This window comes from Rattus norvegicus, chromosome 19 (genome assembly GCF_021556685.1).
Source record: "Rattus norvegicus strain SHRSP/BbbUtx chromosome 19, alternate assembly SHRSP_T2T, whole genome shotgun sequence".
Classification (NCBI taxonomy): domain Eukaryota; kingdom Metazoa; phylum Chordata; class Mammalia; order Rodentia; family Muridae; genus Rattus; species Rattus norvegicus.
Genome location: NC_141552.1, coordinates 22825643 through 22851342, shown reverse-complemented (window position 1 = coordinate 22851342; position 25700 = coordinate 22825643). Strand labels below are relative to the sequence as shown.

Here is a 25700-nt window from a genome sequence, read left to right as displayed (position 1 = left end):
ACATGCAGACTCATGCTACTACTATCCCATGGCACCTTGCAGGGAACCCTGAAATGGTGGCTACTTTAATACAGTCTAAACCGGGTGTGCATGGTTTCTGTAAGGTCACCACTACAGAGAGCAGGAAAAGCTTCAGTAGTCACATGGATGTGATCAATCAGTGTTAGTCATGCCCTTCCAGCATGGTAGACTGCAGGTTGTCTGTCCCCAGCACTTTGCTCTCTTGTGCCCAAACAATGCCAAGGTCAGGGCCATTGAGCCGTGAGGCAGAGGCTCACCACCCTCAGTGCTGCCTAAGACCCCTAAGACTGTCTCTTTTGGGTGTGTGCGTGCTGGACACTCATGGATCCTGAGATCTCCGCAGCTGAGGTGAAACAGTACCGGAGCCATTGCAATGTGGGCACACATTTGGTTGTGGAGCTGGGCAACTCTTTGACTTTTATTGAGTGGAGAGACAACTGTTGGCTGAGCCTTTGGTGAACCGGATGGCCCCTGGCCACGTCAGCAGTCAGCAGTATCAAAGCTGAGCAACCAGTGTTTTATGTTTCATTTTGTCATCGCTGGTCAGTGTTCTGATGCCACAGCACATGGCTGGTCTCAATCTCCCCATGTGGCCACAATCCCTAATTGATATGGCCTCCACTTCCCAAGTGCCACTGGGATTTCTGTAGAACCCCTAAGGCAGCAGCAAGCAGGAGCTCCTGACTATTCCCTCCCTGCTCTCTGGATCTGCAAGTCGTTCTGTGTACATATGGCTATTCCCTCATATACTCTTGATGCCATGATACCTTAATAAACACTTGAATCATGCCCTGATGGCCAGTTTTCAACTGCTACCTGACACCATCTATAATCGCCTGGGAAATGAGGGACAGTCTGGATCAGACTGGCCTTTGAGCATGACTATGCGTGACTGTCTTCGTTGCTGTGGGAGATGCCAGGCAACCTCTTTTCTGATCCTAGAGTCCCTATACCCAGCCACTTGTCCCCTCTACAGCCAGACCCTACTTCTGCTCCTAGGCACTGTCTTGGACTTCCTTCCCTCAGGTGGCTTCTCTCCTTTGGTTGCTACAGAAACCTGTTATGAGGAAAGGAACAGGGAGTTAAGAGTTCAAAGCCATCTTCCCACTGATGTTCTTTCTCAGAGGTCAGTGGGACACTTAAAGAGTTTTGTGTATACATTTTATTAAGCAAGGGACAATCATGCATCAGACACAGGAAACTAACAGCACATCTACTGGACCTCCTTCAACACCTGGGCATCTCTTATGGCCTGTGCTTCTGTGTGCTGAAACCTGGGGACCAACTTCCTGTGGGGTTTCCCAGGGTGACTATGCACATTACTACACTGGCGTAAATCCTCAAAACTCACAAACATCAACAGGACTGCCACAGGAACGGTTCTACATCAACAGATACCACAGATCAGCAAGCAGAAGCATGGGAGGGTGGTGCTGTGGCTCACACACTTCTCTTTCCTCACTAGGGCAGGTGACCCGCTGAAGAAAACAAGGGGGCAGCAGGATAGAACAGGAAAACTACAACCCAGTCCTTGCATTAAACACCCAAGCACATTTAGACTAGAAGAGAGAAGTTTGCCAAGAATGAGGGCCACTTTGGACATCCATCATCAATAGCCCTGGCTGTCTAGGCCAGCATCAGATCCAGCAGTCTCCAGGCAGCTTTCCGCCAGGCCCTCAAGGGTGCTAAGAGCATTAACCATGAAAAATAGAACAAGATCTCTGCCTCTTGCCTGACTGACAGCCAAGCATGTGTATGCCCTGGCTATGCTCATGCTGGGACCCCTTCTAGATATTAAGATATAGAGACCTGATAGTTGATTAGGACCCTGTTCGAAAAGGAAGACACCGGATATTTCCCTCTGGCATCCATATGTGCATGCATGGTTGTACAAGCTGGTAGAATCTCTCTCTCTCTCTCTCTCTCTCTCTCTCTCTCTCTCTCTCTCTCTCAAAGTTTTGAAGCACAGCAGAAGAATCTCTGGGACTCTAAGCCTGAGCAACCTCATCTGTGAGCCACAGCTTCTGTGTGAGAGCTCCTTTGTGTGAGAGGGGTAGGGTGACTGAGGAAGTTTGCTGGTGTCCATCCCTGGCCTGCATGTGCATGCATACAGAGACATGGACACATGCACATGCTGAGGACCCCTCATCCAATCCTGAAATCTGAAAACATTGAATTTCAAATCCAGGCATTCTCCTAACCTACACCTTCCCTCAGGAATTGGAGATGAGGCCTTGCAAGAATCCTCAACCAGTGAGACTGGCCCAGACCTTCTGAGATCCATTCTGCCCCAGGAGAACACAGCAGGTGGTATCAGGACAACACAGAAACTCAAGACTCCAGCCTGATGCAGGGACCGCCTGCTGGGTTAGAAGACTCAGCATCAGGTTCCTGAAGGAAAACATCACCTCTGAACACACAGGGTCGCTGTGGCTATGCCTTCAAGGCATCTTCAGCAGCAGCTTAAATGGACTAGAAATGACTATGGGAATCTGCCTGCAGGGTGATGTGAGAATCCTTTTGCTCAGGCTTGATCGCTAGATGTTGCCACAGAAAACCTTGAACTCTTCTTGGAGTACAGTCCAGGCAGAGGCTGAACACAAAACATTCTGATTATGAACTGAGTTTAACAGATAATCCGGATCCTGAAGGCCACAGGCCCAAAGGTCTGCACTGTAGGGGTGAGGCATCACTGCAGGGATGACCACACAGTGCAGGGGTGAGGAGTCACTGCAGGGATGACCACACACTGCAGGGGTGAGGAGTCACTGCAGGGATGACCACACAGTGCAGGGGTGAGGTGTCACTGCGGGGATGACCACACACTGCAGGGGTGAGGTGTCACTGCAGGGATGACCACACACTGCAGGGGTGAGGTATCACTGCAGGGATGACCACACACTGCAGGGGTGAGATGTCACTGCAGGGATGACCACACACTGCAGGGGTGAGGTGTCACTGCGAGGATGACCACACAGTGCAGGGGTGAGGTGTCACTGCAGGGATGACCACACACTGCAGGGGTGAGGTGTCACTGCGGGGAGACCACACACTGCAGTGGTGAGGTGTCACTGCAGGGATGACCACACACTGCAGGGGTGAGGTGTCACTGCGGGGATGACCACACACTGCAGGGGTGAGGTGTCACTGCGGGGATGACCACACAATGCAGGGGTGAGGTGTCACTGCGGGGATGACCAGCAGTATCCCAGCCTTGGCCTGGGAATAGCCATTGACACCCACACTTTCTGGGGCAACATTGTCTCCTGAGGATAGAGTCAGGCCAGGAGCAGCAACTGATGTTCACGAGGGACAAACTTTCTTCACCTCCTGCCCATGCTGGCCCTAGGATCTGGGCTTTTTTGGTGACATGAGTGCTGAGCCTCCCAGGTAGATGGGTTTTCAGGGGTCAGGTGGTGATTGTCACCAAAGATATCCATAAGGATAAGTCATACTGTACTAATTCCCATATTAGATCCCTTCTCACAGGTCACAGAGGCCATAGTGGGTCCTAAATGTGGAGTCAGGTTCCTGTGCACTTTTGAGGAGACTGGTCAGACATTTAGGCTTCGTGATATTTTGTTGGCATTATTTTGGGGGGGATTTTATTTTTACTGTTGGGGCCAAACCTGGGGCTGCCATGTGGAGGGAAAAGCTTTGCCAAAGCTGTAGATCATCCCTAATAATAAACTCCTGAATTCTCCCAATCCTGGAACTATCTAGGTCCCTCACATGATGCAACCTTTGGGGCATTCCTCACATAGAATCATGGGGTGGACTGCATCCCAAAGAGAGACAGTGGGAAAAATTCCCCAGTGTCTCCCTGTGGCTGTGACGATGGGAGTGCTGACCAGTGGAATGCAGGCCCCATGTGAAAGCCTTTTGGTTTCTACTTGAGTGGAATCTTCTCCATGCCTTTTTTTTTTTTTCTAGAAACACAGGTTGCCCTGGAACTTACAGTCTTCCATCACCCTGACTCAGTTTCCCATGACTGGGATCATAGGCTTAAATTACTATGCCCATTTTTCTTTTTTGTATTTATAAATCTGCTAAAAAGCCAGAAGGATCCAGAATGTAAAATGGTGCGGTCCAAGGCATTTCCAACAGGGGATTCTTGACCTAGGAGTATCCAGACCAGTGTTTATTGTGTGGCTACTTCATTCCCATAACAGCTTATATTTGACAAAGAATTCCAAGTTGTGATATCACTGGGCAGCAGGTGATATCCCATACAGCAGGACTGACTCAGGTTGTAATTAAGGCTGGAGAAACTTACTAGGACCCTGGTAATCCTACCACCCTGGGGCCTTTAGATAGCCTTAATCTGATCTTCCCCCCTGTGCTATTAATCAATTGCTCTTGAAGGTAGATTTGAATTTACAGTCACTGTGAGGCAGGAGAATTAGGACCCTACAGTCACTCTGGGCTCCATAGGAAGAGCCTGTTTCAATAGTAAAAGAGGTCACCTGTGAGTTCTTACTGTCTTCCCTGAGGCCTTACTGCTGGAGTTAGACTAGCTGTCTCACCAATTGAAGTAGAGGGCAGAATGCTGGTGCCTTCTATAGTGAGGACTAGTGACAGATGGTCTATGGAAATTCTAGAAAGGTCTACAAGTATTTATGTCCTGTGCATGGGAACTGCTGGCTTCCCTGTGTCCTTTGCCTTTATTTTGCAGTCCATGGGGCACCTGGAAATGTCCCCAAACCAGGCTGTACACAGGGCCTGTCCCGTGACTCTCACTTGCACTCAGAGCCTGCCTGATAGTCATAGGTCTGACAGAGTCCTGACACCTGCAGAGACCACTATAAGGGACCCTGCAATCCCCACACTGCCCATCAGTGTCTATAATGTCCCTATACGACACTGAGACGGTCTAAGCTCCTTCCAATCTTTATGCTGCATCAGAATCTGACCATTGCTACTTTTGCTCCTCTCATACCCACACTAGAAGCCCTGTACCCACACTAGTCCCAGCTGGCCTGTTGCCTACTGACATCTCATGGACTCTGCCCCAATATTCCCTCTTTGCCTGGGTCCCTGCAACTGTGTCCAGTTCTGGCTGCTTCCCTGCCTCCCCTCTTCCATTTTCCAAATGGCCACATTGACACATGGGTTTCTGGGTCTCCCACTCCTCGGATGCTGGGAACAGGTTCATTCTTTGCTGTTTGAATGGTTGTCCTAACACTGGAGGACCTTGCTTCAAGTAGTGGCAGTCAAACCTGGTGCTGATCGTGTCAGATCTGTCCAGGCTGTCTGTGTGACTGTGGAATGCGCCTCTGTTTTGGCTGAGTGTTATTTACCTCCCTCATGGCCATGTGATAACCAGACCATGAGCATGTTCATTGTTTGGAAAGAAGGGTGTGGAGGACATATGCTCCTCACCCTAGCATTAGTGGAAAAAAGACATAGGTAGATGCTGCGTTCTAGACCATCCTGGGCTATAGAAACTCTGCCTCGAAGAATGCAGGTGGAGCAGGGCTGGGGTTCAGTTGGTTGCCTAGCAGCCTACCACATTGAGCAGGCACCCCTCAACCACCTGTACATACACATCTCCTGAGATCTCTCTCCTAAATGGGAGGTGATCGTGTCCACCTAGTATAGCACATGCCCTGGAAGGACAAAAGCTACCTACAGGAGCTGTGGTGATGACTCCCAGGTTATAGCATCTGCTGCTCTCTCAGAAGAACCACATGGTCCCTAACAATCATCTACAATGGGGAATGCTATTCCCTCTTTTGGATCATGAGGGAAATGCACTCAGGAGTGGCCCAGACATACATTTGAAAAAAAAAGATCCATTGAGTTAAATGATAAAAATAAATATAATCAGCAACAATAAAAAACACAGCATATGAATGATCAAGTGAAACAGCACCTATAAAAACCTATTTCCCAAAATTACGTTGATGGTCATTATCTTTGTGGTTTAATACTAATGCTGTATTGTAAGAAAAACTGAGGCACATGGTTCTCCATTAGGATTATTCTATAATCCTTTGTGAAAGTTGTCATTTTTTCTGCAGCTCTACAGGCATGAGTGTGTGTTACTCAATATCTGGTGCACACAGTCAATAAGGAATGTGTGTTGTAGACTGATATAGACTAGGATGAGCAGAAGACAATACAGCATGGATACAGTATGTCAGTGATTACATCATACAGTGTGTGTCCATAAAAAAAGTCACATTATCCACACAAAAGACACTATCACCCTGTGTACACCTTGGTGGCTTTGAATTCACTGGACCATGCAAAGATCCATATCTAGCTGTCAGTTCTAAGTCTACAGGAGGGGAAAGGACCCTTGAATAAGATAGTCTTAAGAGTCAAGAGTTACAAATCAATTTTTCTTCATAAGGAATACAATTTACAAAAAACAGGCATAAAATGAACAACTAAAATGGTATAAAAAAAGAAAAACAGTAACAAGAATATATAACTATGAAATAACAAAAAGAGAACTTCAATGAAAATCATAACCAAAAACATTTCTTAACAGCATTTTCTTAATGAACATTTAGAAACACAGTTGTAGTGCTGTTTCTCCTCTAGGACGTGAGATGCCAAGGTAGTCCCCTCAGTTGTCTCTCAAATGGTGTTGTCGGTATGAGAGAGGAGAAAGACCTCAATGAGACAGGCTGGCATACGGATACATAAATGTAGGGTCTCTATACATTGAGGAAATTATCTGAGAAGAAGAATATTCCCCCAAAAAGTCTTTGACTGTGAGGATTGTCGTCACAGGGAACTCCTGAGAGAGAAACTCATTCCTCAGGGGGCTGTCTTCCTGGGATCCGTCCTATGCCATGTCTCCTGCAGTTCCTGAGACCTGGGAGGAGAAGGCAGCTATTAAGACACTGATTTGGTGGGGACATGCATACCAGCTGTCAAGTTGCTGCCTTCTGTCCCCTCAGCTGCATTGGACAGACAGCACTGATCTTTTCACTGAAATCATTGCTGATATCTCTGCAGGCTGGGAACATCACCAGCAACCCTCACAGTACTGTGGGAGAACAAGCTGCTCCTCAGACTCTACCAGTGCAAACCAAGAATGGGGAAATGGGGAGAGACCTAATTGGGGTGCAGGAAGAAAGGAGAAGGCCACATGATACCCAGATCAAAGCCAATGACCAGGACTCATTTGCCATTTGCACTTGGTTCTTATCCCTACAAGGTGCTTCCAACCATCACATGACCCCTGTATGACCTTTGTCACACGACCAAGAACTCGTTCAAAACTCTTCATAGCATCCAATCTGTGATAGGGATATGCAGTCATGTGATATGTTATTCCTCTGTCACCATTTCTGGACTGCAGTTTCAAAAAGGGCAGAGAAGTATAATTGCCCATAATTCAGTTTCTGAAGAGTGGTTAACATCCCAGAATACTTGTGCATAGACAGAGCAATGAATAACTCTATCACATGAGGTGGGTGACTGACTGGGTGTGGGGAGATTAGAAAGGTGATAGGGGAAGCAAAGATGTATCCAATAGGCAAATGGTATCAGACATTGTTAATCTGACTCAGCTGCTTGTTCCTACCACATTTTGCTGGGTCTGGAGGTTGCTGGTCTTCTCCTGTTCGTCTTCATCCTTCGGGTTCAACTCAAACAAATATCGCTGTAACTCCTTGCACTCCTGCTTCAATGTGACCAACTTCTTCTTCATACATGCCTGGTCCATCAGGAGCCGGCTGTGCAGGTTGCTGGAAACACACTCTGCATAGTAAGATCCTGAAGCCTCTTCCTCCCATTCCAACTGCCAAATCCCACAAACTCTACCAGGACCCAGATACCTATAAAGACTTCATAGAATACATCGCCATACATGTAAGACTGCTGCACAAACAGCAAACGGCCAATCCAGGGAAGAATAAATTGTTTCTGTGATCCAAGCACAAATAAGAGTCCATGTCTCTCCAAAAGAACTACAACTATCCATGAAAGCCCAATGCATCGGGGCAACATCAATTAGTAGTCAGCAAATAACCACAAGAGGACAGTAGAACCAAGGGAGCTCATGCTAACCATGTGGTCCACACATTGAGCTTTGTTAAACCTGGTATGACCCCAGAGATCCAGGTCGGCCTAATAACACTCTGATGCCTGAATCAGTGTAGTTCTATCCAGAGCCTTCTAAAGATGCATACACACTGTGGTGATGAGTCACAGTCTCTTATGGAACTGAAACTGAGTCCAAAAGACCCACGGCACAGTGATATTTAAACAGCAGAAGAGATGGGCCCAGAGCTGCAGACCCTCCGGTCCATAACAAAGAGAGGCAGACATGGCCATTCCACAAGTGATGGGCCCTTCTGACCAGTACTTACTGATAGAAGTTAATCTCCTTCTTGAGCTCCTGAAATTTCTCACGATGTTCAATGTTCTTTGTGTCTAAGTTGTGCAGTAATGACATGACCTCTTTCTCCTTTATCTTCAAGTTTTCATAAAATGGATTTGGCCTGAAGTAGGAGCTGGCCCCAGGAAGATAGAACCCAGTGAACATCGAGGTTTAGGATTATAGGAACTCAGGCTGTGTCCTGTACTACCCCAGCCCTGGAAGGACACTTTCTGAATTCTACATATTTGGATCTTCTTCAGCTTCAGAAACTTGGAATTGTGTGCCCAGGACAACAGAGCTAAGCACCCAGATAAAGGGTTCCCTGGCTCAGTTTTTTCAATCAGGAGGGCAGGATCTGCATTCTAACCTGTTATGCTGTCAAGAGCCTAGGCCACAGAGCTTACCCAAACACACACACACACACACACACACACACACACACACACACACATCCAGAAACCTCTGATTTCATTTTTCCTGTTTTGACAAGTGGAATGCTACAAGCCGAATAACTAATATTCTAGAGGCAGACAGTACACATAATTCTGGAGATGAGACCAGATATTGCCACAAACTTAAATCTGCCCAAGGCATACAAATGTATAGACAAATGTGACCACACAGGCAATGTACTGTGCTGTTGAAAGTGGGGCTTCCAAAATAAAGCACTTACACCTCCATGAAACTATTATACAGGTAAATCCTGAGGTCAAAAAACAGACCCCTAAATTCCAAGTGTGCAGGGACATAGAAACATATAAAAGTTGTGCATACGCATGCAGACCTGTGCACACACAGACACACAAACTGGGACACACCCACAAGAAAAGAAAAGTAAACAGACTCAGAGAATGAGAAAGAGAGACAAATATGGAAAGAGCACAATGAGAATCAGTAGAAATATATGCACCATTACTGTCTCAGAGTTTAAGGCACACAGACAAGAAAGAACAAGCCAGAGCCTCAGGCCTTCTAGTTAAACATTGATATGAACAATGTGGGACCTGTCACCTAAGGCTGCTGCCAGGAGATGATAGCATTCAGTCACCTTCCTAGCAAGTGCAAAGACTCTCCACAAACTCACAGCACCTAGAACCTTGCAAAGCTGCCACCTGTCAAGGGCTTTCCAATTGTACACTGGGAACTCATGCTTCAGTGACTTTATCCCTGAAATCTTCACTCAGATCACAAGTTCAGATTTTCTACAGGCGGAATCAGAGAGTCCATTTCCAAACTCACTCCTCAGTAAGGGTCAGGTTCTGAATCTCCTCTCTATGGGAGATGAGGTTTAGAACAAGGTCGTTTGTTTGGAGCAATGCATACCTCTTGCTCATGGATCCACCTGTCACATAAAGGAGGCGTTCTGTCAGCTCATTTCTCTCCTTGGTAGTTAGCTCCAGTTCTTTATTCAGCCTCTCCTCTTCCTCGTTGGCCTGCATCTTGTTTAGGACATTTTCAGGGGATGATGTCTGTCTGCAGGCCTCTGTGGGTAGAAGAACACAAGTGAACCCGCATGGGGCGAATGCATAGAGCATACACAGACCACAGTGAGGTCCAAACAGGAAAACATGCTTGGAAGCCAGTGTCATGCAAGGAGTTTGGTCTGTGTAACTGGCATCCTAAGTGGATCACAGTTCCCCCACTACTATATAGAGACCAAGAGATGTAAGCAGCCAGGTGTTCCCTATGCCCGCCCACACAGGCTTACAAGTACCAGAGAGATGCCTTCTCCAGGATTATTATCAGGTACGCAGGCTACAACCTGGTTTCAGGACCCTCACCCCTCTGGTTTCAGAAGTCAGATCATCAATTCAGCATCCACAATGACTTGATTGATCAGGGATACTCACATATCCTACACTGTTACTCTAGTCCAATAACTTTGCATTAAAGAGTCATGTAGGGGGAGGACATGGTCAACAGACTTATTAATTCCCCCTACTGAAATGACAAATGCCCCAGAAGTGCCAATAGGTTACAGGCTCTTTCTCTACCTGCTCCATATAGTTTGGCTACTGTAGAAAAATATCTGCCACACAGAACCTCTAATATATGAAGGTAAGATTGGCCCCGTCTGCCAGAGGTAGTCAGAGGAGTTCTAAGAATATAAGGTCATGGCCAGGAGCACAGTTCTCTCCCTCTTACTACTGTTAGATAGTCACTGATTTTAAAGAAGCAATGAAAGTGAAGTACATTGATGCCCTGTTTAATTCAGAAAAGTTATACCCTAAATGACTCCTGATGGTGTTATTATATCAATTTAACATACTGAATGCACTGTAAAAGTAAAGACTAGAAGTTCACCCAATAATAGCATAGGCATTGCCATATCCTCCATGTGGTTATGGAGAAACTAATGATGTGAAAACCTTGACTTTCAGGAATTGTGATAATCATGGAATTCAATATCTGTGGAGATGTTCCAGTGGTTGTGGCCCATTGCTATAAAGGCCAGCGGAAGACCCCCACACACACCCCTGACAGGAATCTCAACATACACTGCCCAGAACTTACTCCACATTCCCCATGTCCTGTGTCCATCATTACCTTTAGGTTTCATTTGCTTCACTCTAGACTCTTCTCTATCAACATCAACTCTCCCAAAGTGCCTACAAAGACGGGCAAACATGTCTGTGGATATATCCTTTGGACACTAAGAGAAAAAGTAGGGAATTGGTTGTCACAACGGTACTGGTGACATCACAGGGATTCCAAGGTCTCTCTAGGAGACAATAGAATGTCCACGGAGGGACGGCTGATGTCATGGATAACAGACTTTGCCTCCTTGCTAATGTTCTCCCTGTACTGAGCAAAAGCTGATGTGCCCTTTTCAGGGGACTTCCCTGTGGCATAGCCACTGAGCACCACATGCTTCCAAAGCCAAATTTGGCTCTAGGCTTGATTGGAAAAACCTAAGTCATTGCTATGTATCTAAATGAGTGCTTCCTCCCCAATCCCTGCACAGAAATGTTTCATCCTACCTCAAATTCTCCTCAGTCAGCAATATTACCCATTAAAGATTACTGAGAAATCACACCAGTTCCTGTAAGTAGCCAAAGAGGTCTCCTGTCTCATCATGTGCAGGTGCATGAAATCACACCCAGAATTAGCCTGTCGGGTAGGTTGCGATGTGGGTGTGTGTTATAGGTACAACCTGAAGCTTTGTGCTTAATATTTGACAGTTGCCACCAGATTCCTTAGGAGAAAGAATTGCATTCATTATGGTCCTGGCAACAACGTGGTGATCTGTTAGGAGAGGAAACTGAAATATTGGATCCACCAGTGAATGCACCCTCAGGCTGAGTGTGGGGCTCTCCTCTTTGCACTTAAGTTACCAAAGTAGGATTGCTTACAGGCCTCTCTAAGCTATAACGTGTGATTTCATCTGAAAAATAAAATAGTCAGCAGATGTGGGGGGGGGATGCAGCCAAAGGAGTAGGACAAGCCTAGAGACATAACTCAGTGGACAGAGTAAGAAACAAGCATCTTCACTCCTGTTTCATGTATCACCCCACAAAACACAAAAGCATCTATCGTACTAAAAAAAAAAACCAGTTATTTTATTGAATGCATACACTAATACTGTTTACAGTATTAGTAGCAAAGCTCAGATTTTGGGGGCAGATCAATGACTTGAACTATCTTCCGGACAACATATAAAGCAATAAATAAATAAATAAATAAATAAATAATAAGAAAAAAAAACACAAAAATAAAAAAACACAAAAAGCACAAGCCTCTCATGTGAAGTTACAGAAGAGTGATCCAGCGGTCACTTCTGAGCAGGCAACTTTAGCTATGACAGTGCATAGTGACCCTTAATTTGATGGGTCCTATATAAAGCTATGTGCAATATTGTCATTTGAACAAACCTCATCCAGAACCTACATAACGACACAGGATATGATTGCCATGTCCTTGCTGCGTATCAAGTTATTTTTCTGTGTCCTTGATTGTCAGTCATATTACAGCAACAATCTGAGATGGCTGGTAGACTTGGAAGAAAGTGGATATGAAAGATCCCCGTTTGATATCAGTACAGCCATTTCTTAAGCATGAGAATCTTTTAAGCTGGCCCTCGCTTAGCCCCTAGACGTTAGACAATAGACCAGAAAGTACAGAAAGCACATTCCCACCCACTCTCTAGGAAGCTGCCTGACCATAAGAACAGAGGGTATAGAACATATTTACTGCAGGGCAATTACAAGACAGGAAACATCTCTGGGAAGCTGACTGACCACTATAGAAGTGAGATGTCCTTGGTACTGAATGCAGCTGTGCTATAGGCTGACATAGCTATAGCCTTGTCCTGGGAACTCCAGAAGAGAAACAACTGCCAAGACAGATATCCTTGGTCCTTGTCCTGGAAACCCCAGGATAAGAAAACATATATTAAGTCAGACGTCCTTCCTACTGAAATAGCTACTTGATATGGTTTAGGCCTTATCCCAGAAATTCCAGGATGAGAAACATCTGCCTAGTTATCCTTGGCACGAAATAGCTGAGCTAATGAAACTGTGTAATCTTAACTGACTGTTTAAGCTGTACATTTCTGTTGTTCGAGGCTCCTCACATCCCTCCTGCGTGAGGACCGTGTCGAGCCCCAGTGCATTGGTATCCCAAAGTAAACCTCTTGTTTTTACATCAAGACTGAGTCCTGGACCCGCGGATCCCGGCCCGCAGCAGCTCTCTGCTCCCAGACCCGGTGAGAGAGAGACCCAACCGCCTGGTCAGGTGGGCACTCCTGAGGCTGCAGAGCGGAAGAGACCACCAACACTGCTCACCCCTGCCCACATCCCTGGCCCAAGAGGAAACTGTATAAGGCCTCTGGGCTCCCGTGGGGTAGGGCCCAGGAGCGGCAGGACCCCAGCCAGAGACACCGCCGGACCCTGAAGGAAACAGACCGGATAAACAGTTCTCTGCACCCAAATCCCGTGGGAGGGAGAGCTAAACCTTCAGAGAGGCAGACAGGCCTGGGAAACCAGAAGAGACTGCTCCCTGCACACACATCTCGGACGCCAGAGGAAAAAGCCAAAGACCATCTGGAACCCTGGTGCACTGAAGCTCCCGGAAGGGGCGGCACAGGTCTTCCTGGTTGCTGCCGCTGCAGAGAGCCCCTGGACAGCACCCCACGAGCAAACCTGAGCCTCGGGACCACAGGTAAGACCAAATTTTCTGCTGCAAGAAAGCTGCCTGGTGAACTCAAGACACAGGCCCACAGGAACAGCTGAAGACCTGTAGAGAGGAAAAACTACACGCCCGAAAGCAGAACACTCTGTCCCCATAACTGACTGAAAGAGAGGAAAACAGGTCTACAGCACTCCTGACACACAGGCTTATAGGACAGTCTAGCCACTGTCAGAAATAGCAGAACAAAGTAACACTAGAGATAATCTGATGGCGAGAGGCAAGCGCAGGAACCCAAGCAACAGAAACCAAGACTACATGCCATCATCGGAGCCCAATTCTCCCACCAAAACAAACATGGAATATCCAAACACACCAGAAAAGCAAGATCTAGTTTCAAAATCATATTTGATCATGATGCTGGAGGACTTCAGGAAAGACCTGAACACACTTAGGGAAGCACAGGAAAACATTAATAAACAAGTAAAAGCCTACAGAGAGGAATCGCAAAAATCCCTGAAAGAATTCCAGGAAAACACAATCAAACAGTTGAAGGAATTAAAAATGGAAATAGAAGCAATCAAGAAAGAACACATGGAAACAACCCTGGATATAGAAAACCAAAAGAAGAGACAAGGAGCTGTAGATACAAGCTTCACCAACAGAATACAAGAGATGGAAGAGAGAATCTCAGGAGCAGAAGATTCCATAGAAATCATTGACTCAACTGTCAAAGATAATGTAAAGCGGAAAAAGCTACTGGTCCAAAACATACAGGAAATCCAGGACTCAATGAGAAGATCAAACCTAAGGATAATAGGTATAGAAGAGAGTGAAGACTCCCAGCTCAAAGGACCAGTAAATATCTTCAACAAAATCATAGAAGAAAACTTCCCTAACCTAAAAAAAGAGATACCCATAGACATACAGGAAGCCTACAGAACTCCAAATAGATTGGACCAGAAAAGAAACACCTCCCGTCACATAATTGTCAAAACACCAAACGCACAAAATAAAGAAAGAATATTAAAAGCAGTAAGGGAAAAAGGTCAAGTAACATATAAAGGGAGACCTATCAGAATCACACCAGACTTCTCGCCAGAAACTATGAAGGCCAGAAGATCCTGGACTGATGTTATACAGACCCTAAGAGAACACAAATGCCAGCCCAGATTACTGTATCCAGCAAAACTCTCAATTAACATCGATGGAGAAACCAAGATATTCCATGACAAAACCAAATTTACACAATATCTTTCTACAAATCCAGCACTACAAAGGATAATAAATGGTAAAGCCCAACATAAGGAGGCAAGCTATACCCTAGAAGAAGCAAGAAACTAATCGTCTTGGCAACAAAACAAAGAGAATGAAAGCACACAAACATAACCTCACATCAAATATGAATATAACGGGAAGCAATAATCACTATTCCTTAATATCTCTCAATATCAATGGCCTCAACTCCCCAATAAAAAGACATAGATTAACAAACTGGATACGCAACGAGGACCCTGCATTCTGCTGCCTACAGGAAACACACCTCAGAGACAAAGACAGACACTATCTCAGAGTGAAAGGCTGGAAAACAACTTTCCAAGCAAATGGTCAGAAGAAGCAAGCTGGAGTAGCCATTCTAATATCAAATAAAATCAATTTCCAACTAAAAGTCATCAAAAAAGATAAGGAAGGACACTTCATATTCATCAAAGGAAAAATCAACCAAGATGAACTCTCAATCCTAAATATCTATGCCCCAAATACAAGGGCACCTACATATGTAAAAGAAACCTTACTAAAGCTCAAAACACACATTGCACCTCACACAATAATAGTGGGAGATTTCAACACCCCACTCTCATCAATGGACAGATCATGGAAACAGAAATTAAACAGTGATGTAGACAGACTAAGAGAAGTCATGAGCCAAATGGACTTAACGGATATTTATAGAACATTCTATCCTAAAGCAAAAGGATATACCTTCTTCTCAGCTCCTCATGGTACTTTCTCCAAAATTGACCATATAATTGGTCAAAAAACGGGCCTCAACAGGTACAGAAAGATAGAAATAATCCCATGCGTGCTATCGGACCACCACGGCCTAAAACTGGTCTTCAATAACAATAAGGGAAGAATGCCCACATATACGTGGAAATTGAACAATGCTCTACTCAATGATAACCTGGTCAAGGAAGAAATAAAGAAAGAAATTAAAAACTTTTTAGAATTTAATGAAAATGAAGATACAACATACTCAAACTTATGGGACACAATGAAAGCTGTGCTAAGAGGAAAACTCATAGCGCTGAGTGCCTGCAGAAAGAAACAGGAAAGAGCATATGTCAGCAGCTTGACAGCACACCTAAAAGCTCTAGAACAAAAAGAAGCAAATACACCCAGGAGGAGTAGAAGGCAGGAAATAATCAAACTCAGAGCTGAAATCAACCAAGTAGAAACAAAAAGGACCATAGAAAGAATCAACAGAACCAAAAGTTGGTTCTTTGAGAAAATCAACAAGATAGATAAACCCTTAGCCAGACTAACGAGAGGACACAGAGAGTGTGTCCAAATTAACAAAATCAGAAATGAAAAGGGAGACATAACTACAGATTCGGAGGAAATTCAAAAAATCATCAGATCTTACTATAAAAACCTATATTCAACAAAATTTGAAAATCTGCAGGAAATGGACAATTTCCTAGACAGATACCAGGTATCGAAGTTAAATCAGGAACAGATAAACCAGTTAAACAACCCCATAACTCCTAAGGAAATAGAAGCAGTCATTAAAGGTCTCCCAACCAAAAAGAGCCCAGGTCCAGACGGGTTTAGTGCAGAATTCTATCAAACCTTCATAGAAGACCTCATACCAATATTATCCAAACTATTCCACAAAATTGAAACAGATGGAGCCCTACCGAATTCCTTCTATGAAGCCACAATTACTCTTATACCTAAACCACACAAAGACACAACAAAGAAAGAGAACTTCAGACCAATTTCCCTTATGAATATCGACGCAAAAATACTCAATAAAATTCTGGCAAACCGAATTCAAGAGCACATCAAAACAATCATCCACCATGATCAAGTAGGCTTCATCCCAGGCATGCAGGGATGGTTTAATATACGGAAAACCATCAACGTGATCCATTATATAAACAAACTGAAAGAACAGAACCACATGATCATTTCATTAGATGCTGAGAAAGCATTTGACAAAATTCAACACCCCTTCATGATAAAAGTCCTGGAAAGAATAGGAATTCAAGGCCCATACCTAAACATAGTAAAAGCCATATACAGCAAACCAGTTGCTAACATTAAACTAAATGGAGAGAAACTTGAAGCAATCCCACTAAAATCAGGGACTAGACAAGGCTGCCCACTCTCTCCCTACTTATTCAATATAGTTCTTGAAGTTCTAGCCAGAGCAATCAGACAACAAAAGGAGATCAAAGGGATACAGATCGGAAAAGAAGAGGTCAAAATATCACTATTTGCAGATGACATGATAGTATATTTAAGTGATCCCAAAAGTTCCACCAGAGAACTACTAAAGCTGATAAACAACTTCAGCAAAGTGGCTGGGTATAAAATTAACTCAAATAAATCAGTTGCCTTCCTCTATACAAAAGAGAAACAAGCCGAGAAAGAAATTAGGGAAACGACACCCTTCATAATAGACCCAAATAATATAAAGTACCTCGGTGTGACTTTAACCAAGCAAGTAAAAGATCTGTACAATAAGAACTTCAAGACACTGAGGAAAGAAATTGAAGAAGACCTCAGAAGATGGAAAGATCTCCCATGCTCATGGATTGGCAGGATTAATATGGTAAAAATGGCCATTTTACCAAAAGCAATCTACAGATTCAATGCAATCCCCATCAAAATACCAATCCAATTCTTCAAAGAGTTAGACAGAACAATTTGCAAATTCATCTGGAATAACAAAAAACCCAGGATAGCTAAAGCTATCCTCAACAATAAAAGGACTTCAGGGGGAATCACTATCCCTGAACTCAAGCAGTATTACAGAGCAATAGTGATAAAAACTGCATGGTATTGGTACAGAGACAGACAGATAGACCAATGGAATAGAATTGAAGACCCAGAAATGAACCCACACACCTATGGTCACTTGATTTTTGACAAAGGAGCCAAAACCATCCAATGGAAAAAAGATAGCATTTTCAGCAAATGGTGCTGGTTCAACTGGAGGGCAACATGTAGAAGAATGCAGATCGATCCATCCTTATCACCCTGTACAAAGCTTAAGTCCAAGTGGATCAAGGACCTCCACATCAAACCAGACACACTCAAACTAATAGAAGAAAAACTAGGGAAGCATCTGGAACACATGGGCACTGGAAAAAATTTCCTGAACAAAACACCAATGGCTTATGCTCTAAGATCAAGAATCGACAAATGGGATCTCATAAAACTGCAAAGCTTCTGTAAGGCAAAGGACACTGTGGTTAGGACAAAACGGCAACCAACAGATTGGGAAAAGATCTTTACCAATCCTACAACAGATAGAGGCCTTATTTCTAAAATATACAAAGAACTCAAGAAGTTAGACCGCAGGGAAACAAATAACCCTATTAAAAAATGGGGTTCAGAGCTAAACAAAGAATTCACAGCTGAGGAATGCCGAATGGCTGAGAAACACCTAAAGAAATGTTCAACATCTTTAGTCATAAGGGAAATGCAAATCAAAACAACCCTGAGATTTCACCTCACACCAGTGCGATTGGCTAAGATCAAAAACTCAGGTGACAGCAGATGCTGGCGAGGATGTGGAGAAAGAGGAACACTCCTCCATTGTTGGTGGGATTGCAGACTGGTAAAACCATTCTGGAAATCAGTCTGGAGGTTCCTCAGAAAATTGGACATTGAACTGCCTGAGGATCCAGCTATACCTCTCTTGGGCATATACCCAAAAGATGCCTCAACATATAAAAGAGACACGTGCTCCACTATGTTCATCGCAGCCTTATTTATAATAGCCAGAAAATGGAAAGAACCCAGATGCCCTTCAACAGAGGAATGGATACAGAAAATGTGGTACATCTACACAATGGAATATTACTCAGCTATCAAAAACAACGAGTTTATGAAATTCGTAGGCAAATGGTTGGAACTGGAAAATATCATCCTGAGTGAGCTAACCCAATCACAGAAAGACATACATGGTATGCACTCATTGATAAGTGGCTATTAGCCCAAATGCTTGAATTACCCTAGATCCCTAGAACAAAGGAAACTCAAGACGGATGATCAAAATGTGAATGCTTCACTCCTTCTTTAAATGAGGAAAAAGAATACCCTTGGCAGGGAAGGGAGAGGCAAAGATTAAAACAGAGACTGAAGGAACACCCATTCAGAGCCTGCCCCACATGTGGCCCATACATATACAGCCACCCAATTAGACAAGATGGATGAAGCAAAGAAGTGCAGACCGACAGGAGCCGGATGTAGATCGCTCCTGAGAGACACAGCCAGAATACAGCAAATATAGAGGCGAATGCCAGCAGCAAACCACTGAACTGAGAATAGGTCCCCTATTGAAGGAATCAGAGAAAGAACTGGAAGAGCTTGAAGGGGCTCGAGACCCCAAAAGTACAACAATGCCAAGCAACCAGAGCTTCCAGGGACTAAGCCACTACCTAAAGACTATACATGGACTGACCCTGGACTCTGACCCCATAGGTAGCAATGAATATCCTAGTAAGAGCACCAGTGGAAGGGGAAGCCCTGGGTCCTGCTAAGACTGAACCCCCAGTGAACTAGTCTATGGGGGGAGGGCGGCAATGGGGGGAGGGTTGGGAGGGGAACACCCATAAGGAAGGGGAGGGGGGAGGGGGATGTTTGCCCGGAAACCGGGAAAGGGAATAACACCCGAAATGTATATAAGAAATACTCAAGTAAATAAAAAAAAAAAAAAAAAAAAAAAAATTCTTTTGCCACTTGCCATTTTCTTAAAACCCGATAGCCATTGTTTAGTTGTTTACAAGTCTCTAATGTCATGTAAAATATGACAAATAAAATGCATAATTGTTGTTTAAAAAAAAAAAAAAAAAAAAAAGACTGAGTCCTGTGTGTTCATGGGGTGGTGATTGTCCTCAGGACTGGAGCGAGAGTCTCCTTTGTCTGAGGGTCTTTCAGATAAAGCTATAGTTGTGGGTTACACACCTCAATTCTCATTGGCTAATGCTGTCCTCACAGTCCTTGGAGGCCCCTTTGTAAGACTACCTGTTGGAAAGTAGAAGCAGCTTTATTTGAGCTCAAAGTGAACCTGACGAGCAACGTAGAGAACAAGATGGGGTAATTGAGAACCTGTCTAAAACCAGCACAGAAACCCACCCTCCATTCAAAGCATCATCTACCAATTCTTGAATTTTTACCATTCTCTACCAACCAGTCTTTCATTCAGGAAAGGTAGAAAAGAACTGGAAATGATCTTTGTATTCTAAGGACCTTGATCTGTCTTTCCTTAGGTCCACGTTAAGAACAAATGAAATGGGTATCAACATCTGAATAACTTAGTATCACCTACTCAGCATTTCTAGCCTAGTACTGTGCCTATGGAAATCTCAAGCTTCCCTGAGTGTTGCTGCCCCAGCAAGAAGAATGAAGAACTGAGGTCAAACCCCAGTGAACCTTTCAAGGGGTTAGAAGAAAGCCATCAGAGATACTGCACTTCATTGTCCTTAGATTAAATCAAGATGATACAACGTGAACCTATTGGGATATTCAACCATACATCTTCCTCACAACCCCACCTATCTGAGTTCATTGCTTGGCAGAATTCATGCCCCACCATCCTAGATATTTCTTGATTCATTGCTGCCAAGGGCCAGGTTTCCTGAGTTTTGTTTTTTATAGAATTGGGTGTAGTCAATCATAGTTGCCCTCTGTAAGAAATGACAAATATCTATAATAACTGACCACACTGTACTTGTGTATACAAGTACAGTAGTGGAAAATTCAGCATAACTGAGGAGTGGGAAATCACCACTGTGTCCTGGCCTTTCTCTGCCCATATCACAGCTCACAGGCGGCTGGGGCAAACCTTGAGTTCCTCTGTAGAAACAGAGTGATGTTGAATGGACACTGAGCAGGCAGAGCAATACAGCTGAGGCAACTCAATTCCAGCAACAAATGCATTATGTGTTTCCCATCTTAACAGCTCCTTTTGAGGACTTGTCCCCACACCCAGCTTAAACACAGCAATTTTCATACATGCCCGCCTGCTATTTCATATTGTTGCTGTAATACGCCTCCACATCATAGATTTCAAAAAAGAAAGAAAATAAACCTGACAGTGAGAAGGGTGATGCTTGTCAACATCTAGTGGGTTGGGGGCCCAGGTACGGTCACAAATAACCAGGACACAGGGGATGCAGAGCAAAGGCAGATGCAACTGCATGCAGCTGCAAGTTTATTAACCCTTATATAGGCATGAATATGGATTACCTCACTTTCCCTTTTGGCAAGATATAATAAGATCGTTATTCCCATGATACCAGGAACGACTGAGGCAAGACTAGGCAAAGAAGTGAGACTAAGCAAAGCCTTCTTCTTAAAATATCTGTATAGCAAATCACCCCTCTTCCTAGTATCACAATATCCTTGTCATAACCCAGAGAGCATGAGAGCCGCTTCCACAAAAAACGGACACAGTACAGCATAGTGTAAGGTAAAGTGAGAAAAACATTTTCTTCTCAAGGGCAGCATTGCAGCCCCTGCTTGCATCTCTCAGCCGTCTTTCCTTGATCCTGTCTGGGAAGTGTCTCTCAGTGACTCCTCAATTTCTCTCTTTGTCCTGTTGTTTTAAAAGTAACACTTTCTATAACATAGCTAAATGTCCTTGAAGGGGTTTAATCATGCAAAAAGAAAGCAATATAATATATAATGTATGCAACCTTTAATGAGTGTATCTATTTTCTTAGGGGTATTATTCAGATACCTTCTCAGATCTGGATTTAACTTTGGTAATTGTTATCTGTCTACAAATTCAACAATATCGAATAAATATTCCAGTTTTCTGGCGTAAAGTCCTCAGGAGTAAGAACTAATGATTTTGGAATTTGCTCGGTGTCTATTGTTATGTCCCTCATTTCATTTCTGATTTTTAATTCATGTATTGTCTCTCTTGTGCATTGTTAGTTTGAGGAAGGGGTTGTCTCTCTTGTGGATCTTCTCAAAAAAAAAAGAGGAAGAAAAGAAAAAGACAGCTCTTGCTTTCCTTGACTTTGTATTTTTCTCTTTGTTTCTAAAGGCTTGATTTCAACCCTGAGTTTATTGCCCTTCATCAGATCCTACCAGACTCTCTATGGGATGAGGCTTTGCCTACTCTTGGTAACAGCAGCATGGAATAAATGAAGCTTCTGCTGATCTCTGTTGTGGTGTTGCACATCACAATCTCACCGAAAACCATGCATAGCCTGGTTTTAGGCTCTATTAAAGTGGCCCACTATTTCAGTGTTCCCTGCAAGGTGCCATGGAACGGTAGTAACATAATTCTGCATGCACATCGACAGGTTTCTCCACGGTCTTCTGGGTCATTTGATAATAATTTATAGTGAGTTCATGGATGAACACACACACACACACATACACACACACTTTACTGACATGGTGCATATTCTTTGCACACCAAAAATAAAGTGAGCGTTACTGAAAATGCACCAATAATGGAATCGATGGAGGGAGCTGTGGGGAAGCTAGGGCTTAGAGTTACTTAAAAGACCAGATGCAGATTCGCAGATTCTCCTTCTATTGGAAGAGAAACTTGATAGACAATGGGGATCTTTATTTTCTTTCTCTAGAGCACACAGGACTAGGGTGGCAGCTAGGGCTTTGAGTGTGTTTGGCAAGTACTGTAGCACTGAATTAAATCCTAGGGCTGGAACCCTATTAATCATCTACAACAATTACAGGGCAGGCTAGATGACGACACTCAGCTGACAATGTGGACATCTCAAGACAGTCACTGGACAATGGCTGACACACTTGTCTGAAGACTGGAAATGTTTCTTGATCTTGGAGAGGAAAGAAGGACCCTCCAACTACACTGTTCTCTAAGGAAGTTTATTCAGGTGAGGGATGACAGGGACTGTTTTGTCTCATGTCACACATGTCAGTAGAAAATATCCTAGGTATTGGATGCCGCTGTTAGCATTAACAGAACACAGCCCATAGTGTTGGGAAGATTAATAAATTATGAGTAGGATTAGAAAACCCCAAGCCTCTTCCAGGTTTTAGGAGAGCAAAAAAAAAAATACCACGAAATATGGCATTAATGTGATAGTTTGGTTAAATCTAGTTACTAGTTTCTATTGTGATACCTATTGTCAGTGCCTGCGCTGACAGTGTGTGAATATCGGGTGTAGGTTTGTGGGGTTGAAAGAAAACACGTACATGGGTCACCCCTTTTTAGCGAGTGCCACCAAGGCTTTACTGAGATCTCCTTATATACCAGAGGCAAAAGCTGTGGAAAAACAACAAGGCAGGTGAAAATCCCCAACCAGGATAATAGGACAAGTCTGTGTGGTGAAAGTTCCAGCCCAATCAGGGGCATAAACAGCTTCTTAAAAACAAAAAGCAGGAAAGCTGAGTGGGGAGGAAGGGTGCCATGGAAAATCCCAGCCCCAAATCAGGGCTAAGAGCAGCTGTCAAAGGTGTAAACAATTTCTTGCTATAGCAGGCTGAAAGGCTCAGCGAGGGGGGAGGGAAACACCAAGGTAGGGCCCAACAGGAGCCTTCACTGGTGGCTCTAATGTTTCACTTTCCTATGCCAACTGGCCTCCACACTGTTTCTAGCACCATAATGATTTCAAGTCTTCCTCCTAAGGAATTTTGTGGCAACCATTGAATGCTAAGCACAAGGCTTCATGGGTGTTCCCCTAACACACACCCATGTTGCAACCTTCCATGCAGGCTATTTCTTGATGTGATTTCAAGCACCTGTACATAATAAGACAGGAGAACATTTTGACTGCATATTCAAACTGGTATTATTTCTCAGGAATTTTTAATGGCTAATATTGGTGAAGAAGGATAATTTGAGTTAGGATGAGACATTTTTGGGCAGGATTTGGAAGGAAACATTCATTTAGATGCATAAGAATTACTAAGGTTTTTATAATCAACCCTTGAAGAAAATTTGGCTTTGGAAGCAGGAGGTGCTCAGTGACTCTGCCCCAGGAAAGTCTCCTGGAAAGGGCACCTCAGCTTATGCTCAGTACAGGGAGAACATTAGCAGGGAGGCAAAGTCTGCTCCCCATGACATCAGCTGTCCCTTCTTGGACATTCTATTGTCTCCTAGAGAGTTCTTGGCGTCCTCTGCTATGTCACCAATGTTGTAGTGACAACCAGTGCCCTAGTTTGTCTCAGCCCGAGTCTGGCAGATACATCCTAAGACATGTTTTCCAGTCTTAGAAGTGTTTTGGGAGGGGGGATGTCGATTGTGGAGAGACTAGGGTGAAGGAGTCTGACCTTTCGTCTCACAGAAATGATGGACAAAGAATGTGGTTCTGGGGAATGTGGAGTAAGTTCTGGGCAGTGTCTTTTGAGCTTTCTGTGGAGGCGGGGGGAGGGATGGTGGGGGTCCTGCAAGCTTAAGCTGACCTTTCTAGCAATTGGCCACAACAACTGGAGCATCTGCAAAGGAATTGAATTTCCATGAATATCACAATTCCTGAAAGTCATGGATTTCAGAACATTAATTTTCCCATCCCCAAAGAAAGGATATGGTAAGGCCAATGCTACTATTCTGTGAACTTCTGGCCTTTACTTTTAAAGTTGATTTGTGGCTTGTTTTTTGTTTGTTTATTTATTTATTTAGTTGGTAATATTATCTATTGCCAAAGTCAAACATCTGGGTTACATCCTCGGACCCACATGACAGAAGGAGAGAAATGGCTCCTGAAAGTTGTTTGGTCATGTGCTGCACACACACACACACACACACACACACACACACACACACACACTCATACTCATACTCTCACTCATACACACACAAACTTTAAAGCAATAGTAATTTTTCTTATAGTGTGATATAATTGGTTCTAATACAAAGACAGCCTGAGTGTAGTTACTATATAATTAAATAGTACTCATGCTCTCAGGCAAAGAGTTTAAAGTTTATAGGCACCTAATAAACTCGCATTGGGACATATAAAGAACATTTAAATGTTCAGCAGAAATACAAAGAACAACTAATTTAATTTGTTAAAAGTGAAAGCTTATACAATTCTGAAGGTTTTTATACTGGTTTTATTATACATGTAACTATGAAAAGAAAACATACACACTTGATCAATGAAATGAGGAAGAGTGATTTAATGAACACAAAAATGGATGGTACTTCAAAATTTCCATGATTACATATTATCTATTTAATTCCCTCCACAATAGCAAGAAACGGACATTATTATTTATGCGACATTACAGATACATAAATCGAGAAAATATTGTTTGGCCTGATTATCTGAGCTTTTTAAAGGTTTAGTTAATTGACAGAGCTGTGGTTTAAAATTAGGGTCCATATTCTTCTGTTTTAAATGTGTGACACTTTTCTCTTTTTTTCTCCATCTTTATTAAATGGGTATTTCTTATTTACATTTCAATTGTTATTACCTTTCTGGGTTTCCATGCAAACATCCCCCTAACCCCCCTCCCCTTCCCTATGGGTGTTCCCCTCCCCATCCTCCTCCCATTACTGCCCTCCCCCCCAACAAGCCCCTTCACTGGGGGTTCACTCTTGGCAGGACCAAGGGCTTCCCTTTATTTCTAGTGGGTGCTGCTCTCCCTGCTCTGTGTGAAGTGGATGGGGGAAGGCCCGGGCCTGAGGTGAGTTGGAACTGGGGTAGAAAGGCATAGGGTCTCCTAGGTGAGAATGCCAAACCACCACTGCTGCTGCAGCCACCATGGAGAAGCCCTTGTTCCTGCTACAGGGAGGAGAGTCTGGTGCCCACAAGATGGCTGAAGGGGAGCTGAGAGTGGACAGCTTCATCACCTGCCTGCTGGAGGTATGAGGATATCGTCCGGGAAAAATTGTGCAGATGACTGAAGCAGAAGTCCGAGGGCTGTGTATCACGTCTCGTGAAATCTTTCTTAGCCAGCCAACAGCTGTGAACACAGGTTTCTTTTGGAGAGCAGGCCTGTGCAGGCTGAGAACCTAGGTGGGACAGTT

The 25700-nt window shown here is 43.9% G+C and overlaps 2 protein-coding genes across 4 annotated transcripts in view; one reads left to right on the top strand and one right to left on the bottom strand.

Moving 5' to 3' along the window:
• The window catches only part of LOC147999107 (uncharacterized), a 924037-nt gene that overhangs the window by 40747 nt on the left and 857590 nt on the right, over nucleotides 1–25700 (top strand). The gene's annotated exons all lie outside the window — the stretch shown is intronic.
• Nucleotides 6490–11066, bottom strand: LOC147999142 (disks large homolog 5-like). Its single transcript, XM_087596160.1, has 5 exons — nucleotides 10910–11066; nucleotides 9686–9845; nucleotides 8352–8495; nucleotides 7565–7727; nucleotides 6490–6850 (listed from the first exon to the last, which is right to left on the bottom strand). The coding sequence occupies exons 1-5, from the start codon at nucleotides 10989–10991 to the stop codon at nucleotides 6821–6823; spliced, it is 579 nt and encodes a 192-aa protein (XP_087452286.1). The 5' UTR covers nucleotides 10992–11066; the 3' UTR covers nucleotides 6490–6820.

Coding starts and splice junctions, on each gene's coding strand:
- LOC147999142 (XM_087596160.1), bottom strand. CDS start 10,991: ATGTTTGCCCGTCTTTGTAGGCACTTTGGGAGAGTTGATGTTGATAGA. Junction 9,846..10,909: donor GAAGCAAATGAAACCTAAAG/GTAATGATGGAC, acceptor TTCTACCCACAG/AGGCCTGCAGACAGACATCA. Junction 7,728..8,351: donor AAGGAGATTAACTTCTATCA/GTAAGTACTGGT, acceptor GTGTGTTTCCAG/CAACCTGCACAGCCGGCTCC.